At 45.2% G+C, this 20710-nt stretch overlaps 1 protein-coding gene across 3 annotated transcripts in view; it reads left to right on the top strand.

Moving 5' to 3' along the window:
• The first annotated feature begins 6471 nt into the window (after positions 1-6471).
• The window catches only part of LOC123758270 (microtubule-associated proteins 1A/1B light chain 3C), a 55621-nt gene continuing 41382 nt past the window's right edge, over positions 6472-20710 (top strand). Inside the window, exon 1 of one of the 3 annotated variants that reach the window (XM_045742445.2) lies at positions 6472-6900. In XM_045742445.2, the coding sequence (XP_045598401.1) occupies positions 6759-6900 (142 nt within the window). In that variant the 5' untranslated portion in view covers positions 6472-6758. Of the gene's footprint in view, positions 6901-17193; positions 17722-20710 lie in introns of those variants that run through there. The other 2 variants (XM_045742444.2, XM_045742446.2) reach the window with 2 other exon arrangements.

Here is a 20710-nt window from a genome sequence, read left to right as displayed (position 1 = left end):
GCCTCTGGCTGGCCCTCTAAGTGTTGCTTGTTTCTGTTTTACTTGGGCGGAGTGTGAGTATTTATGACTCGTATGGTCGCTTCAGTAAGATTTTGTCCCATGTGTTTAACAACAACTTCTGCTCTGTTGAATCTAAGTTGAAATCTTAATGGGTTTGTAACTGTGCACTGTGTTGGATAATGTTCCAGTGGTCTGTTGTGGTTGTAACTGTGTACTGTGTTAGATAATGTTCCAGTGGTCTGTTGTGGCTGTAACTGTGCACTGTGTTAGACAATGTTCCAGTGGTCTGTTGTGGCTGTAACTGTGTACTGTGTTGGATAATGTTCCAGTGGTCTGTTGTGGCTGTAACTGTGCACTGTGTTAGATAATGTTCCAGTGGTCTGTTGTGGCTGTAACTGTGCACTGTGTTAGATAATGTTCCAGTGGTCTGTTGTGGTTGTAACTGTGTACTGTGTTAGATAATGTTCCAGTGGTCTGTTGTGGTTGTAACTGTGCACTGTGTTAGATAATGTTCCAGTGGTCTGTTGTGGCTGTAACTGTGTACTGTGTTAGATAATGTTCCAGTGGTCTGTTGTGGTTGTAACTGTACTGTGTTAGATAATGTTCCAGTGGTCTGTCGGGCATTTCTCCACAGTGCTGACATTTCCTCTCATCTTCCGGAACCTGTAAGCCTATTTCCCATGCACATGGGTATCCAAGCCTGATGCGATGTAAGTGCACTTCTGTTGCTCTACTGTTCCCTTTCATCAAACTAAGTGGTTCGTAGTTGGTGGAATTCTTGTACCAATTCGCAGATCCTGATGTTGTAACTGCTGTGTTGTGGTCACTGTACATCTTTTGCATTGCTCTGTTTCTAATTACTTTCTTAATCTGTGATAGACTCTGTGGTATGTAAATGTCTACATTTCTCCTCTTAGTAGCAAGTTTTGCAGCTTCGTCTGCAATGTCATTTCCTATTATTCCCACATGACTTGGCACCCAGTTGATAAGTACCCGTCGGCCTTGTCGTTTGAGTGTTTGCATTAATGATATGACATTTGTGATCAGATGTATGTTATCACATATGTGTTCTTGTTGCAAGGTTTCAATGGCGGTTCTCGAATCTGTATGTATGATAACATGTTGTTGGTGTTCAGCAAGAACATGTTCCAAAGCCTTTTGAATGGCTAGCATCTCTGTTTGTAAAGTCGAACACCCATTTGAGAGCCTCCAACTATTTACAGAGTTTCCTGCTTTAACTGCAGCTCCGGTTTCTTGTCCCTGCTGGTTTACTGATCCATCTGTGAAGTATGTGAAGCTGTCGGATGCCAAGTTAGCTTCTATATGCATCTATGTAATATTACGTAACAGATAAGGATTTGTCTGGTTCTTTTTTCCTTCAAGAACCATAATTTTAAAGTCTGCTGGCAGAGATTCCCAAGGGGCTTGCATAACAAAGTCTGCATGTATATCGTCGACACCCTTCTCAGTGACTATGTTACATCGAATGTATTTGATGGTGTTTATCGCACAATGGGTCCACCTGTTGCTATTGGAGGCTCTTCTGTCCAGAGTTAGTGCTCCAGTGATTATATCTTTAAGTGAACTGATTCTGGGTCCAGTCAATATCTTGGTCAGCCTGCACGCAACAATCCCTTTTACCCTTATTTCAATCGACGTTAGCTTGGTTTCTAGTCTTAGGATTTTAGTCCACCTGGGAGCTCCTGTTATGACTCGCATTGCATCATTTTGAATAACCTCAACGTTTGCCCACTGACCAGGAGAAAGAGCGAGTAAGACAGGCGCTGCATAATCAACCAGGGAACGAACGGCGTGTATGTAAAACATTCTTAACACTCTGTGTCCCGCTCTTAGACGGGGCCCTGTGATTGCTCTCATTATATTCAGTCGTGATTTTGCTTTTGCCTTCACATATTGAATTGAGTTGTTAAGGTCTGACCTGATTGGTGTTGGGTTGTTAAGGTCTGACCTGATTGGTGTTGGGTTGTTAAGGTCTGACCTGATTGGTGTTGGGTTGTTAAGGACGGACTTGATTGTGGTTATTAGGTCCTCCACCACCGCCCACGGGATGGGTATGGGGCCGTCCACCACCTGTAGGGAAACCCTGTACAAATTAAGCTATAATCTTTCCAATAAGGCTACCCACAGGTGGGCCTGGCCAGCAACTGGATTGGTGATCACCTTTTCATAGCCTCGCACTTGGCTAGTTGGGCCTCGACAAGCAAATTATTATATACAGGATTTCTCTACTTATCAAAAGTTTATCCTTGAAATACGTGTCATTGTTATAGTTTTCTATGAATTTTATCGCGGCAGTAATTATATTTCCGTTTTCTCTGGATGTTATGGGGGAGACCATACTAAGTTGCTCGATTGGCAATTATGCTAGAATAAATTACCCAATGCATGTTAAACACGTGATGAGAATTATAGAGCTTCTAGACCCATCGGTTGCCTATAGCGGCCGGCCTCGCTAACGTCCACCTGTCTATGGCGTGTTGTTAGAACTAGCACACGCCGTTTAGGTTGCTCAAAGGTCGCTCGAACCAACGTTAGATTTCTCCCAGGATGCAACTCACAACAGGTGCGTAAGTCCTGCGTAGAAATGTACTGCGTTGGAGCGTTTCCCAGTATGCGACCCACAACAGTTGCCTGGTTCACATGTACCGATTTACCTGACGGCTACCATCTCTCTCTCTCCCTTGTAGCAACTCCACCTGTCTTCCAATCTCTCCCTCTATCTCCCTTTCCAACTTTCTCCTCCTCTCTCACACCTCTCCTTCCAATCTCTTCCTCTCTCCCTCTTCACCTGCGACCGGGTCTCTCTCTCTCTACTCTTCCCCCTTCTCATTTCTCTTTCGCTGTCCCCCCGCCCCTCCCTCTCCGAGTTCCTTCCCCTTCCCTCTACTCCCCTTCTCAACCCACTCTCCCACCCTGTCAACCCCTCTCTACCCCCCCACACACTCTCTTCCAAATTCCCCCCACCCCTCTCATCCCCCTCTCTCTCACTTCTTCCTTCTTCCATTTCTTCAAACATCATCTTTTTCTCCTACTTTCTCTCCCTATCTCTGTCTATGTGTTGTTCTGTCTTCCTGTCTCACCCTGCTTTGGTCGACCCCATATCTGTCCTATATCTGTCTCTTCCTCTGTCTCTCTATCTCTGTCTCTCTCCCATATAAACGTTCCCATTGACGTGTGGATGGTCCGCCGGTGGGTGGAGCCTAGCTGTGTGAAACATTCAAAAATATATAATAGTTACCCATTCTTTAGTTGTTTATAATAGTTTCCCATTCTTGAGTTGTTTATAATAGTTACCCTTTGTTTTTGAGAGAATGGCAGGGCTTGAGAAAGCCTTAACTGAAGCCACGGGACTTTAGTCCTGTTTTATGCTACTATTGGCATAATATGATTATTAGAAACTATATTACCATAAGAAAAAATTTGCTTTAAACATTTTTATTTTTGAGATATTTAGCAGCAAGTGGGTCATGCCAAAAGCATAGAGGTCAGTATGGGAGTGTGGCATGCTTGCCCTCTGTTGACTTGTGGCGACCCCTACCGACCAGCCTTTGTTCGTCCTATACCCCAGACTATTCACCCCACAAAGTTGGAGGAGGCTAGCATCTGGCCGGCTGCCTTGGACAAGTAACTAGACACTATTACGGATATATAGATGACAGGACAAATATGTGCAAGCACATGACGAGACACAGTAACGGGGTTGAAGATATGTTGACCAAATCACACTAGAAGGTGAAGGGACGACGACGTTTCGGTCCGTCCTGGACCATTCTCAAGTCAAGGATGACTTGAGTCATCCTCATCTTAAGGATGACTCAAGTCATCCTTGTTCATCCTCGAAATGTAGTTTGAAAAGACAAATATACAAATATCTGGGCTGTGGTGGGTATGTGGGCCTGCGGGCCGCTCCAAGCAACAGCCTAGTGGACCAAACTCTCACAAGTCGAGCCTGGCCTCGGGCCGGGCTTGGGGAGTAGAAGAACTCCCAGAACCCCATCAACCAGGTATATGTGGGCCTGCGGGCCGCTCCAAGCAACAGCCTGGTGGACCAAACTCTCACAAGTCAAGCCTGGCCTCGGGCCGCTCCAAGCAACAGCCTGGTGGACCAAACTCTCACAAGTCAAGCCTGGCCTCGGGCCGGGCTTGGGGAGTAGAAGAACTCCCAGAACCCCATCAACCAGGTATATGTGGGCCTGCGGGCCGCTCCAAGCAACAGCCTGGTGGACCAAACTCTCACAAGTCAAGCCTGGCCTCGGGCCGGGCTTGGGGGAGTAGAAGAACTCCCAGAACCCCATCAACCAGGTATCAACCAGGTATCAACCAGGTATCAACCAGGTATCAACCAGGTATAATCCTGGACTATTAGCTTTATGATTCTGGTACGAATCCTCTCAACATTCCTTATGCTTTTCTTCACTGAAGCAGGAAGTTGAAAAATTAACTCTCGAAAAGTTCATTTTTACTTTTTTTTATTTATGTCTGACGCCTAGTGATGCGTTTCATAAGGTCGCACCTCACATTCTCAAAGACAAGTTCAACTATGATGATAAAGATTAAGCCACCCAAGAGGTGGCACGGGCATGAATAGCCCGTAAAATTCTACTATGCCTAGAGGCATCTGGTTATATCCTCCTATGGTGAGGTGGTTAGGTGACATATGGATGAATGACATTACATGGGAGAATATTAATAAGGTATTCAATGTATCAACAGCTCTACGGGCTCACCATAGCCCGTGCTACATGGACACTTCGTTTTAAGTAGCTAAATCAGAAACAACAACATGTGACATGTTGGCAGCTTATGTTGTTCTGTCTACTTCCGTTCCTGTTGTAGGGTCATTCGGTCCAACTTCTGCGTTGGCCCGGGGTCCTGAAGTGGGTGTAGAGTGTAACTGTATTATCTTTGATGGAGCCCTGTTGTTTGTGCATTGTTATTGGCTTAAAGAGGGACATTGTTGTCTTGCCTATATACTGAGTTCGTTGGGGCTGACAATCCCCAAGTGGGCATGTAATATATTATATATATATTATATCTATATATATATATAATTTGTCTTTGAAAATGTATCTCTAGGCGTCAGACCATAATATAGTGTGAAGATGAACTTTGAAGAGTTAATTTTTCGACTTCCCTCGACAGTGAAGAGAAACATAAGAAATATTGAAAAGATTCGTGTTAGAAATCATTAAATCTTACTCTTTCGGTCATATTCGTACTTACGGTGTGAGTGTGTACGCAGATGTGTGACCGGCCGACCTTCTCAATGACAAGGTATTGCGTTCCCTACTGTTCCAGACCCTCAGTAGCGAGGTAACGTCACTCGGCTGGAACCGGGGGCTGGTTGCTTCATATAAGCAACATGTTCACTCGTCTTAACTACGTAGAAAATGCGACAGTTTTACCAACCCAACACACCTCACATATTGAGGCCAATGCGCAAAAAAAAGTCAATATCACTTTTATTATATGTAATTTTATTAATTTTATTTGATTAATTCTGCTAGAATTTACCTACCTACAATTATGTTAGATTAAGGACCTGCCCGAAACGCTGCGCGTACTAGTGGCTTTACAAGATTGTAAATACTATGCTATGTATTCTCACAAACCCAATGTACCTTCTTGTATATAAATAAATAAATAAATAAAATAATAAGCCGCATTTTTAGCTGGTTTTTATCAGGCTCCATCTGAGGCTTTTAAGGCAGCTGTAGCCTAACCTGGCGCAGCTTGCTACCAAATTTATTTTTAAATCCCGCGGTCCACACAACGAATGATAGTTATTAACGTCAAACTATGTCATGCCATTAACTATCAGTTAAGGATAATATATAGTAACATACAATACAGAAATAAAATTGCCCCACGGACCACCGGCTGGCGGCCGCTGCTTTAAAGGCCGGGAAAAAAAGGAATATGTGTTAAAATATGTGCCGAGTCTAGTGATGGGAGGAGTGGCTGGCGCACTCAGTGTCCTGGTTAGGGAGAGAGAGTGCACCCTGGTGCCATGAGGGTGTGAGAGTGCCTACGCTTGTGAGGCACTCTTGTGAGGCACTCTTGTGCCATGAGAGAGAGTGAGAGGCGAAAGAGAAATGAAGAGAAAGAGAGGAGAGGGGGAACAATGTAAGCTGTATGAAGATATCTACAAGTTGATATCACACGTGTACTTGATATGAGAGTGGAGGAGCAGCTTAGCAACAAGCACAGTTTGCCTGTCAAGTGGAGTAGGGGGGTGGGGGTGGGGGTGTGGGGTGGGGGAGGGTTGGTGGAAGGTGGGTGTCAAGCTCTATCAGCCAATGAAAACTCATTCCCTTTATCGTAACGCCAATGAGAAAGCAGCAGGGGGTGGGTCACGCTCCACCAGCCAATGAAAACCCAAGCACATACTCCTCGACCAATGACATTTAACCTAACGTGGGCGGAGCGCCAGCTGACAGCTCGCTTGAACAGAAACAATTGGGCAAAAATGAACGGTAACAACACTAGCTAACACTCCCTCCCTTCCCACGCCAACGGAACGGAACAGACCAAGTGCTCCTGAAGGAACAGGTGTTTCTCCTCCTCCTTACAGGTGCTGGTACACCCCGGCCAGTACTGTGGAAAAGGTGGAACAGGCTTCACATTACGCTCGAGTGAGGCAGTAGACGGTCGAGCAGCTTCCTGTCCCGTGTCTGTGTGTAAGAGAGAGAGCTCCAAGGAGCCGTAGCGTCGCGGGGATCGTCGCCCCTGTCAGCATGAAGCCGCATGTGAAGATGACGGCGTGCAACTGTGTCTTCTGCTCCAAGACGCCCGCCCGGGTGTACAAGATGGATGGCTGTCTTCTGCAGGCCGCCGACACGCCCGAACGCAAGCCCTTCAAGCAGGTCAAGACGTTTGGTGAGTGTTGCGTGGTTTGTTACGTGGCTTGTTGCGTGTGTTACGTGGCTTGTTGCGTGTGTTACGTGGCTTGTTGCGTGGCTTGTTGCGTGGCTTGTTGCGTGTGTTACGTGGCTTGTTGCGTGTGTTACGTGGCTTGTTGCGTGTGTTACGTGGCTTGTTGCGTGTGTTACGTGGCTTGTTGCGTGTGTTACGTGGCTTGTTGCGTGTGTTACGTGGTTTGTTGCGTGTGTTACGTGGTTTGTTGCGTGGCTTGTTGCGTGTGTTACGTGGTTTGTTGCGTGTGTTACGTGGCTTGTTGCGTGGCTTGTCGCGTGTCTGAGAGCCTAAAGCGTGGCCAATTTAACTAGTTTTAACTACCCGTTGTTCTCTAGTGAACAAGAGTTTAACACGTGTAACCTGCCTATAATTACCGACATCTCTAATAATTAAGCCACAAGCTAAGTTTAATACAACTAAAATTTATCTTGCCTCTTGCAAATATTCCTGCGATAATTTAGTGATAGGACATAAGATAATACCCCCCCCCCCATTCCTTTTTTTTTACAAGTTTTAAACACATGCAAATATCTACGGAGATAGGTTTGGGTATTTAGAATTAGAAGCTGCCATGTGTTAGAGGATGGTAGTGAGGTTAGGAGGAATGTAGTTATACTAGTGAGGTTGCAAATTGCACCTATTTAGAAAAGCCGGTAGTTGGTCGGTTCATCAGCTGTTGCTAAGGCCTTGTGGAGCCGCCCAGCTGATCCCTGCAGTTACCGGTTAACTAATTTATTACATCTAGTTTTAAAGAACTGGTTGATTATTTAGCCCCTCAAGTCATAATTAACTTTTTAAATGTTTCGAAGTATGTAATGTTGTTGAAAAGTTTTTTTTTTTTAAGCCTAGGAAGTCTTGGAAATTTTAAAATAGGAATCGGCGTTAGGTAAGGGTACTCGTGGGCACGTTTTGTGGGTACGATGCCATCTAGTGATTGTTACCCAGGACGGACACTAACGGTAGTTTTAACTGAACTACTCGGCTATATTGACTAAAGCTATTGACTACCCACAACTCTTAAGTTTGTAATCCTGCCCACGAAAACAATTAGGGTAGCCTAAAGGCAAAATATATTTACCAAAACGTTATGCGTTAGTACTAAGCTTTGCTACAATGTGCTTTCACAATCTTTATTTATTTTATTTATATACAAGAAGGTACATTGGGAGTGTGAGAATACATAGAATAGTATTCACACTCTTGTAAAGCCACTAGTACGCGCAGCGTTTCGGGCAGGTATTTAATCTAACAGATAATTTTAAGTGGGTAAATTCTATCAGAATTAATAAAATAAGATACACTTAATTTTTTTTTTCTTGCAATGTATTAAAGCACATCTATTGTATCTTGTATGTACATGTATATATAATGCGTGTATATGTATGCAACAGATCGGTAATCGCTGCCTGATACGGTCCAAAGCTGTTAGTAAATATTTCGATATTAAAATGTAGTTAATCTGTTCGTGTATATGTATAATAATTCATACATATACACTAATAATAAAAATAACCAAACGTGTGGAAACTTATGTTCACTAACACCAGCTAACATGTTTAATTATGACAATAGATTAATACAACCTTTAGTCTAGTCTGATGGAGTTACCAACTGAAACTAAATAAACAATTAGAATATTAACTTCAGGAGAATTAGGCCTGATGTTCTCTGGGGGGCGCACCCCCCCCCTTTACCCTTCCCCAAAATTTAATGGTAGTTTTCCATATATATAATACCCCCCCCCCCCCGGCCACTGACTCAAAGCCAGCACAAAAAAGTCTAAATTTTCGTAATTAACTCTGCAGCTGTAGCACCTTAAGAGATAAACGTTGTCTAAACTTATCGACACCTCAAGATTGTTGTCGTACCTGAGGTGTTGGACGGTACGTGAAATTGAAAATTGAAATTAAGTTTATTGAGGTAAAATACACACAAAGGGATGAGGTAGCTAAAGCTATTCTCACCCCGTTCAGTACATCGTGTTAATACATACATACACACACATCACAAGCAATAAACGTATTACCGAACATTCTGAGAGATAAGTATATATTTCCTTGGACGGTACGTGAGTGACGGCTTGATTGAGAGGACAGGCTACCCGTCTCCCTATTGACAGGTAGTCATTCCAAACATCCCCGGACACTCCCTTCAAAACAATTACGCGGGTCCGTTGAGACTAAAATATTAGCTTAGGGTTCGAAATATCGTACCTTACATACATTTTCCCAGTCCGTCCTCGTCGACAAAGGGCAAATGCTTGTTAATCCAGCCGATAAACACCCTGTTTAAAAATCAAAAGCCGTTTACACACGGCTGCAAATGACAGTTCGAACAGTGCCACGCTGATGACCTTGTTCGTATCTCAACGATGTAAATGGTTCATCCACGTGCTACAAATGCAAATAATCGCCAACATAACCTAAACACCTAGCCTAAGCTACGCTGAACTGTACACAGCACTTCAATATATAATAACATACTCAGCCTGGCTGATCCTTGTGATGAGGCTTACATTTATTATAAATATATGTATACAGTATTATGTATTTTATATGTAGATAATTCAGAAACTAATTTAATACTGTAACAACTTCCCTACGTTGATTAGGCCTGATCCATAGAATCAGTGTTTGGAAACTTGAACAAATCCACAAGGGCCGTGACGAGGATTCGAATCTTGTATATGTTTGGAAACTTGAAGTTTAAGTGTTTCACTGAGGTCCTGTAACTTGGCACTTGTCACCAATCAACACTTGACCAGACCGACAGACAGCCTGGTGTTGACTAAACATAAATATTCCCATTTCAAAAGTCCGGTTGAGTAATACTTTAGTTTATCCATGCATTAGTAATCGCGTTCAGTATTATTACTGTAACCAATACTGTAGAAATCATTACTCGTGTATACTTTCGTGAAATTACGTGATGTTAACATATTTCCAACGTGCTTGCAGGATTTTGGCATGTAAATGTAAAAATAAATTAGGGGATTTTTCGCAATTGATCGGGTAACCGTTTTCACGTAATAGGCTTCCTGCGAGCGTTTATAATAGCTTGGTTTTGGTGTTGAAGTCTGATTTAGGCTTAGGATTGTTACAAGTTAGGCTACCAACCCATAGCGAGTTACTATGGCAACAGCAGTTTACTGACCAGCCAACCAGCAAGTGTTATATGTAATATATGTATATATGTATGTATATATGTATATATGTATATGTCTTACCTAGTAGCCAGAACGCACTTCTCGGCCTACTAAGCAAGGCCCGATTTGCCTAATAAGCAAAGTTTTCTTGATTTAACATATTTTCTCTAATTTTTGTCTTATGAAATGATAAAGCTACCCATTTCATTATGTATGAGGTCAATTTTTTTTTATTGGAGTTAAAATTAACGTAAATATATGACCGAACCTAACCAACCCTACCTAACCTAACCAATCTTTATAGGCTAGGTTAGGTAGCCGAAAAAGTTAGGTTAGGTTAGGTAGGTTAGGTAGTCGAAAAACAATTAATTCATGAAAACTTGGCTTATTAGGCAAATCGGGCCCTGCATAGTAGGCTGAGAAGTGCGTTCTGGCTACTAGGTACGACATATATATATATAATATATATATATATATATAATATATATATATAATTGTGTGCTGTGCTTGACGGTAGGGTCTGAGCTGTTGCTGTCAATTTTGAAAACCGTTTTAGACTCTGTGTCGTGTTGAATAAACTATTGAATCTGTGTATAAAATGTTCCCTCCCTAATTTTCCACTCCTAAACCTATTCGTACCAGGATAATTCTGATTTCTGATCCCCATTTTGGAGCCGTGTTTCCCTGTCCCTTGATGACCTGTCCATTCTTGCATGCCTCTTTCCTGTCGGTCTGTTTATCTTTTTTGATTACCCAGAATATTTTGTATTTCGTGGTCAATTCTACCATCTTATTTCTCGTAAGCGAGATTGGTTCACCAGCTTGTTTTAATTAAAGCTGCTTCGCTCTGGGTCGAGTGGAACTCCATTGGAGTGCCTCTCTCTCTTCAGCCCTTGTGCTCTGGGTCCTCCCTCGGGTCCTGTGCTCCGTCCCTGGCTCTTTATTACACCAATAACCAAGAGAATTGTGCAACCGTGTCTCTTAAAACTATCTTTTCTCTGACAAGATCCAGGTGGCATGGCTCACCTGGTAGTGCATCTAATTTTAGGCATCAGCCTGTGTTGATTAAAGGTAATTATCATGATAATTGTATTTACAATGAGGTAGATTGATTGACAATTTTTACAAGGAGGTAGAGTAGGTTTGTGAGATTACAAAAGATTGGTATTTTTACATTCTTGTCTAGCCACTAGCACGCATAGCGTTTCAGGCAGGAAAGAATGAAGCCTTGTTATAGATTCAGCTACTCTGAACAAATTCCAAGTAGCACGGGCTATGGTGAGCCCGTGGTGGACTTACCTGGCACAGGAGCGATGCTGAATAAAGCCTTAAGAAAAAAATGTTGATTTTAAATGTGTAGTGAAGCTATGTGCGTGCGTGCTCGCGAGCTCGCCTCTATGGGGGGAGGGGGGTGGGGGTTACGGGTTACAGGGGTGCGGTGTGCGAGCGCGCAGGGGCCCAGACGCGCGGTGTGCGAGCGCGCAGGGGCCCAGACGCGCGGGGCAGGGCGGGTACGTGAGGGCTGGCGCATCCTCGGGTCTGGGCACGTCCTTGTATGGTAGCTGGGCATGTGGTAGAGGCAAGGGGGGGGGGCGGGCATGGCCTCATTTCTAGGTATGATATTGTCGGGGACAGGACAACCCGTCCTCTTAAAAATAACGTCACTTTTGGCTGGTATGCGCGATATGGCTAAATTTGGACGTAATTTGAAATGAAATCGACTCACAAAAGTGACGTTCTGTTCCGTTTTCTATTTGAGTCGTCCGGCGTACGCGCAGAGGCTATAAGAGGACACTTTAAATTAACGTTTTTCATAATGTTTTGAAACTTTATGAGAATTTCCTGCCCACCTAACCCATCAGAGGACCCTTAACTTACTGTTGTTGAAAAAAAAAATCCCAAATTTATTTTCACATTTTTTTTATTTTCAAATTACGTCCAAATTCGGTCATACGGGCAAACGGCCAAAAGCGACATTCTTTTTAAGAGGACAGGTTGGACAGGAAGCCTGCTAGGACTACCCATGCGATTTCCTCAGTCCCATTATCCCAAGGCGAGGCTATCCACGCGGTCAGCCATTCAGCGCTGGCCTTAACCTGGATGACGGAGTACGGTGCACATTATCTACTGTGCCACGTTCTAGAGCTTTGTGCAGGGTTAAGTGTCGGCTCTTGGGCCCCAGTGTTTGAGCCTCGTAACACACTTCCCACGAGCTTCAGATGTATCTACTTCCGTAACTGTGTAATCTGAGGTTTGAAATTGAAATAAGTTTATTGAGGTAAAATACACACACACAGGGATGGGGTAGCTCAAGCTATTCTCACCTCGTTCAGTACGTGTTCATACATGTATAGACACACATCACAAACAATAAACATTACCAAACATTGAGAGATAAACATATACATTTCCTAATCTGAGGTTTACCCTGACTTAATTTCCCCTAACCTCTCTCAGCAATGCAGGCGACGAGTCACAATAACGTGGCTAAAGTATGTTGACCAGATCACACACTAGAAAGTGAAGGGACGACGATGTTTCGGTCCGTCCTGGACCATTCTCAAGTCGGACTTGAGAATGGTCCAGGACGGACCAAAACGTCGTCGTCCCTTCACCTTCTAGTGTGTGGTCTGGTCAACTCTCCCAGCAATCCTTAGGCCTACTACACGCTCTTAGCCCCAATATAGTACATATGTGCTACTACACAAGGGCGAGGAACATTACATACATAAAATAATATAACCAAAGTATTAGATAATCGCGTCATTTGACTCTCAAGAAATGAACTTCTTGGCCCCCCCCCCCCCCCCCCCACACACACACACACACACACACACACACACACACACACACACACACACACACACACACACACACACACACACACACACACACACACACACACACACACACACACACACACACACCTGTTCATCTCGGCTAATTATAGGCTTACTCGATCATGCACTCGGAAAAAGGTAGACAGGCGTATGGGTAGTTAGGATGGGGCAGAGGGTTGACGGGGGGGGGGGGGGGGGAAGCAGACGACTCTGCAGACCACGTAGTTCAACAGCAGCATTTTTGTTATAGATTAAGCTACTCGGAACAAGTTCCAAGTAGCACGGGCTATGGTGAGCCCATAGTGGACTTACCTGGCACAGGAGCGGTGCTCAACAGCTGCAGATGTGGGCTGCATGTATGGTATTGCGAGGCGGCCGGGGGGGGGGGAGGGGGGTGTAGAGGGGGGAGCAGACCCCCACCCCCCCCCCAGGAGTTGGACGCATTAAAGGTGATGTATTAACGTGTCTGGTCTCTGTCGACGGCCAGGACACGAAGTTACCCTTGTATGGATTTAAATTCAAGTGAATAACGGTCACTGTGCACCGTTAATAACCGTTAATTATAACGGTTATTAACGGTCACTCGGTGCACCCACTCGGGGATATAAACAGTACCTTGCAGTTCATAAAATACATGAGCCGGCGTGAGACTGGTTTATGTATTTAGCAATGTATGCCAATTTGAAATTTAAAATTAAGTGTCCAGTTAACTGTAAGACTAAGGAACGAAAGAAAACCGGTAATTAGTGTTTTTTAATTTAGGTGTGTCTCTTGTCGAAAGTAACGTTGTGTAGTGATGGACCACCAAATTTTTTTTTTTAATAATTTTTAGTGTCCGTGGAGGGGGGGGGGGTGTAATATATATATATATATATATAATCTTAAAACCCCATCTTAAAAATTCCTAGGCCTGGTATAGCATATGTATGTACTTTAGAGAAGTTTAAGGACAGGTTAGGTTCTATATTTATGCTGTCTTAAAACAAAAAGTTTCTTAATTTGACCAAATTCAATATGTCATTCTTCTGGAGGTCCATGAGTATATATTGGCACTTTCCTATAAATGGTTACTAAATTTGCTATCATTTCCAAAAGCTGTGGTTGTCTTCTATATCAACTATACTGCGCCTAAAGTGTTGAAATTATAATAGAAGCCTAAGCCACTCTAGTCTTCTGAGCGTATGAGGCTAGACGAATAGATTTTTTACAGGTTAGAAAGAGCAATAATATTTACACCAAATTTGAAAGGTTTTGAGGTTAGCGTTTTAAAATTGCTAACGAAGTGGGAGATGAGGAGGAAGGGAAATTTGGCACAAAGTGATGGAAGGTATTAACGAATGGGGGGGATAGGAAGAGAGGAGACATCTCCCGTCACGCAGGGTGCAGTCGCACCTCCACAGATCTCCAGTATCAGCTCTTGATACTGGTAATGGCTCAAAAGGGCCACCACTTACGGGCTATTCATGCCCGTGCCACCTTTTGGGTGGCTTAATCGTCATCAATCATCGAGGAGATTGGCTCATCAGGACCAGTAAACCTGAGTTTCACTGAAACATTGGTAATGGCTGCGGGTAAGAATGTCAGTCGAGCAAGATTGCCGAGGCGGATACCTTGAGAAGTCTTTAACTGGGAGTGGTGAGGATTGGGTGTGGACAAGAGCGACGTCTGTACTCACCTGGTTGTGCTTGCAGGGGTTGTCAATCAACTGGTGTACAGGTTCCTGAGCCTATTGGGCTCTTATTTATTTTTTTTTTTAGATATATACGAGAGTTGTTACATTCTTGTAGAGCCACTAGTACGTGTAGCGTTTCGGGCAGGTCCCTGGAATACGATCCCCTGCCGCGAAGAATCGTTTTTTCATCCAAGTACACATTTTACTGTTGCGTTAAACAGAGGCTACAGTTAAGGAATTGCGCCCAGTAAATCCTCCCCGGCCAGGATACGAACCCATGACATAGCGCTCGCGGAACGCCAGGCGAGTGTCTTACCACTACACCACGGAGACTATTATCTCTTCAATTCTATCCCCAATACTCTGCAGATTCAACTCCATCCTCATTATCTCAATCATAGCATTTCTTGGGCATCCTAAGATAATCCTCATGGCTTCATTTTGTACCTTCTCCAACTTGCCCATCCTACCTTTACCAAAACAAGGAATGACAGGCGCAGCATAATCAATAAGAGATCTTACAGTACTCGAGTATATCATTCGTAGCACAGGGACTCCCACTCCCTTTCCACAGCATGCCAAGGCCTTCAGAGGTTGTAATCTCTTCCGGCATTGACCCAACAGTCTGTTCATCTCTGCTTCCAAACTCTCATCGGTATATCCAACATATATGCCTAAATATTTATATTTATTAACTTTATATTTTTACAGTTTATTTCAAGATAATGGGCCTCCGTGCCGAGGAGTTTTCTTTTGTTCACCCTGTCAATTCCCCTGAGAATTTTGTAGGTGGTTATCATGTCTCCCCTTACTCTTCTGTTTTCCAGAGACGTGAGGTTCAGCTTCAGCCTTTCCTCGTAGCTCATACCTCTCAGTTCCGGGAAAAGTCTGGTGGCATACCGCTGAATCTTCTCTTTGTCTTGTGTTTAACTAGGTATGGACTCCAGGCTGGAGCTGCATGCTCCAGGATTGGTCTGGCATAAGTGGCATTCAGGATCCTGAACAATTCCTTGTACAAGTTTCTACAGGCAGTTCTTATGTTGGCCAGTCTGGCATATGCCGCTGATGATATCCTTTTGATGTGGGCCTCTGGGGACAGATTCGGTGTGATATCAACCCCCAGATCTTTCTATTCGTCTCTTGCAGGATTTCACCTCCCAGATGGTACCTTGTGTTCAGCCTCCTGCTCCCTTCGCCTAATTTCATTACACTTTTCTGAGTTGAACTCTAGCAGCCATTTTTCTAGACCATTCCTCCAGTTTGCCCAGGTTGTCCTGTAGTCTCTGTCTGTCTCTTCATCCGTCTTGATTCTTCTCATAATTTTTGCATCATCAGCAAACATTGAGAGGAACGAGTCTCCGGAAGATCGTTTACATTTATTAGAAACAGGATGGGTCCAAGACGGCACTGTAGGGGGGGGGGGGGGAGGGGGGAGTGTGGACAGGGAAGTGTAGACAGGAGCAACGTGGTGTGTGGGGACAGAGCGAGACGGGGGTGGTAGCAAGCAAGCAAGCAAGCAAGCAAGCAAGCACTTGAGCGCTTGTGAGAAGGGTCGACCTTGTCCTGTCCCACCAGTGTGTGTGTGTCTCAAACCTTCGCTCATTCCACTGTCTTCGTCCCCCTCCCCTACCTTACAACCGTCTCGCAGACGATCGCTCGCTGTACCCTGTCATGTGTAATAGTAAGAGTGAACCACTGCCACTCTCCTCCACCTGCTGGAGTAAGGCCTTCAATAGATAAAATATTGCACATTTACTGGTGTGCTGCGACTACGAGGGGGCGAGTGAGGTGTTAGGCTACAGTAATGCTCGCTAGGGAGGGGGTTGAGGGGAGAGAAAGAGAGGGGTAGGGGATGACCTTGCCACCCCCCCCCCCTGCATTCCATTCTACCTCAACTCGCGATCTACGAGAGATTGATTGATTGCTTTGCATCAGTTTTGATCAATAAGTCTTGCAAGCCGGCGCGTTTTTTTTTTTTTTTTAACATATTAGGTACATCTGCATTAGTGCAGCTACCCTAGACTATATGAAGTGGAGTACAGTGTGTCAAAAAAGCTAACTAGGTGATGCTATAAAATCCCCATCACACAGGATGGTTAGTCATACAGAGGCATGTGATTAGCGGTCTGCACTGGCAGACTCCGGATGCATTTTGAGGATATCAACAACACAAGATTGAATAAGGTAGCAGTGGTAATACAAGTCCCCATCTCGCAGGATGGTTAGTCATACAGAGTCATGTGTTTAATAGCCTGCACTGGCAAATTTTGGGTATACTGTGAGGATATCTTCAAGAATACGAGAGTGAATAAAGTAATTGCAAAGCTCCAGGTACCTCATGCCAACTGGTCTGAAAGGTCTAATAATTGGCGCGTGATGGTGTCTGGCAGACGTCAGAGTTGCAGTGTCGGCCGATAAGGTTTACTCACTATCATGGTTTGTGTGTGTGTGTGTGTGTGTGTGTGTAGGTGTGTGTAGGTGTGTGTACATACACTCCCCGCCGCCGCCACGGTCATGTGTACACACGTGGCCCCCCACTACCACTCCCCCCTACACACCCGTACACAACCGGCGCCAGAGCCCCATTGACTCAGTCATGTGCACACTGCCGCTAGAGACACACGCCCGGACGCTGTTGTGAAGGTAGCTTGGGGAAGCCTGTGTCTACGCGTGTGTGTACACCATCTGTGTGTGTGTCGGGGCTGTATAGTGTGTGTGTGTGGCCGTGTGCTCTCTCGTGCACCCTAAGTAGTGTGGACCTGGTTGAGTGTGTTAAGCTGAACTGGCATATAAACCTTCTCGCTCACTCGATACCTTTAAGCCAGAATTTACCACCCTTGCTCGACTAGCGTTACTCTGCTAGCAACAAACTGTGAATTATACACATCTGACATACTATAGTCGGTGGGGAATATATATATATATATATACCCCGTCTAGGCTTGTAGAGGTGTTGGAGCAAGCACTATCGTGGCCAGGCGTCCCGGCCCCGCCCAACATGCTCTGAAGGCCCGCCTCTCTCAGACAGACATACGGCCGCAAATATTGAAGTGTTTCCGCCGCCCTGTTCGCCCCCACGGAGCCTCCGGCCCTCACCATGCAGCTCTACGAGATGAAGTGTGCAGGTAGCTACCATGATTTCATGTTTGGCAGTGCCGTAACAAACTGGTTTGGTTGCATGAACATTTTTTTTTCCCCATTGGTTGTGGAGATGTCTGGCAGAGTCACGCCCTCGACCCTCCATCACCGGGTGGGGATGGTGGGAGAGGGAGAGAGAAGCTAAAGAAATGAGACGATGAAAGTACTTTTCAAAGGCATTGAATTACCAAATGGTACTAGATAGCCATATTGAAACAAAAAAATGATATTGAATGACCTCGTGGTGTGACTAGACATGAGGAGGAAGACGACTTGGTGACATCTGAGAGGTACAAGCTGCCATGTGGTATTAAATTAAGGACTGGGCCAGAAACCTCGGGTTTCAGAGGTGTTAACTCCTAGATAACACCTGGGGGGAGGTAACCCTCCTAGATAACACCCGGGGAGGTAACCCTCCTAGATAACACCTGGGGGGAGGTAACCCTCCTAGATAACACCTGGGGGGAGGTAACCCTCCTAGATAACACCTGGGGGGAGGTAACCCTCCTAGATAACACCTGGGGGGAGGTAACCCTCCTAGATAACACCTGGGGGGAGGTAACCCTCCTAGATAACACCTGGGGGGAGGTAACCCTCCTAGATAACACCTGGGGGGAGGTAACCCTCCTAGATAACACCTGGGGGGAGGTAACCCTCCTAGATAACACCTGGGGGGAGGTAACCCTCCTAGATAACACCTGGGGGGAGGTAACCCTCCTAGATAACACCTGGGGGGAGGTAACCCTCCTAGATAACACCTGGGGGGAGGTAACCCTCCTAGATAACACCTGGGGGGAGGTAACCCTCCTAGATAACACCTGGGGGGAGGTAACCCTCCTAGATAACACCTGGGGGGAGGTAACCCTCCTAGATAACACCTGGGGGGAGGTAACCCTCCTAGATAACACCTGGGGGGAGGTAACCCTCCTAGATAACACCTGGGGGGAGGTAACCCTCCTAGATAACACCTGGGGGGAGGTAACCCTCCTAGATAACACCTGGGGGGAGGTAACCCTCCTAGATAACACCTGGGGGGAGGTAACCCTCCTAGATAACACCTGGGGGGAGGTAACCCTCCTAGATAACACCTGGGGGGAGGTAACCCTCCTAGATAACACCTGGGGGGGGAGGTAACCCTCCTAGATAACACCTGGGGGGGGAGGTAACCCTCCTAGATAACACCTGGGGGGGGGAGGTAACCCTCCTAGATAACACCTGGGGGGGGGAGGTAACCCTCCTAGATAACACCTGGGGGGGGGAGGTAACCCTCCTAGATAACACCTGGGGGGGGAGGTAACCCTCCTAGATAACACCTGGGGGGGGGAGGTAACCCTCCTAGATAACACCTGGGGGGGGGAGGTAACCCTCCTAGATAACACCTGGGGGGGGGAGGTAACCCTCCTAGATAACACCTGGGGGGGGGAGGTAACCCTCCTAGATAACACCTGGGGGGGGGAGGTAACCCTCCTAGATAACACCTGGGGGGGGGAGGTAACCCTCCTAGATAACACCTGGGGGGGGGAGGTAACCCTCCTAGATAACACCTGGGGGGGGGAGGTAACCCTCCTAGATAACACCTGGGGGGGGGAGGTAACCCTCCTAGATAACACCTGGGGGGGGGAGGTAACCCTCCTAGATAACACCTGGGGGGGGGAGGTAACCCTCCTAGATAACACCTGGGGGGGGGAGGTAACCCTCCTAGATAACACCTGGGGGGGGAGGTAACCCTCCTAGATAACACCTGGGGGGGGGGGAGGTAACTCCTAGATAACACCTGGGGGGGGAGGTAACTCCTAGATAACACCTGGGGGGGGGGGAGGTAACTCCTAGATAACACCTGGGGGGGGGAGGTAACCCTCCTAGATAACCACTCCACTGTTTTATTGGTTTTTATTAATATTATCGTGTCGCATTTTAAATTAAATACATGCAATGATAACTTATCAATACTCATGATAACTTATCAATATTCGCCACATGAAACACACAATTATGGGTGAATTGTTGACTGTTCACAGTTGAAGAGTGTTTATTATCATCGAGAAGTTGTTCAGTATCCACAACTTCATTCTTGTATATTGCAAAATCATATTTTAGCATAGATATGATGAGTTCAAGCGATGAGCCTCAAGTCCGGGTTTATTCTGGAATGAACATGCGTCAAAAAGGTATATGTCGTCCCATTCGATTTTTCGGTTCAGTGTTCAGAGATATTACTGTGTAAAATACCCGTTCAACCAGGGCATTACTGATTGGTAAGCTGTGTATTTTCAATGGAAACTCAGCGAGGTCAATGAGTATGGGCTCTCTAGCAGGGTTCTTTGACGGGTATTATTGCTCAGATGACGATCCAAATGCTGGAATTGAAATAAGTTTGAGGTAAAATACACACAAAGGGATGAGGTAGCTCAAGCTATTCTCACCCTGTTCAGTACATAGTGTTAATACATACATATAAACACATCACAAACAACAAACATTACCAAACATTCTGAGAGATTAACATCTACATTGCCTGATGCTGGAATTTGTCATAAATGTTGGATCAGTCAGTGGTTGACGGTAGATGTGACTGGTTTTCAGTGTCACTAAGCTTAGACTAATGCTAGAACCATTGGAAGTTCTGAAAATGGTGGCCGTGATTAGCCAAGGCTGCATGTGATATTGACTAGTTCTTCACCTTTTTTAACGTTTCAGAAGTAACAGGAATGCAATATATAGGAGGTTCGTTGCAAGCTCTCACTAAAAATTGATGGTATCTTGAACACTTTGAAGCTTATCCTTCGTCATAATTTTCTGTTAATGGCCAGAAGAGTAGACAGTTCGTAGCTAAAGTCCACTGTCACCAGGAGCTGATAATTGGAAATGAAGCCAAAATTAATATGAAGCTTTGATTCTTTGCACGATTTTTCACGACATTCAAAGTCAACGTGAATGCTACACTGATCTGTATCTTCGTGGAAGCAGCTGTAACTT

The sequence above is a fragment of the Procambarus clarkii genome, chromosome 11 (assembly GCF_040958095.1).
Source record: "Procambarus clarkii isolate CNS0578487 chromosome 11, FALCON_Pclarkii_2.0, whole genome shotgun sequence".
In the NCBI taxonomy this organism is placed as follows: Eukaryota; Metazoa; Arthropoda; class Malacostraca; order Decapoda; family Cambaridae; genus Procambarus; species Procambarus clarkii.
Note: the sequence above shows the minus strand (reverse complement) of the source record. Positions and strands in the feature narration are given on the sequence as shown.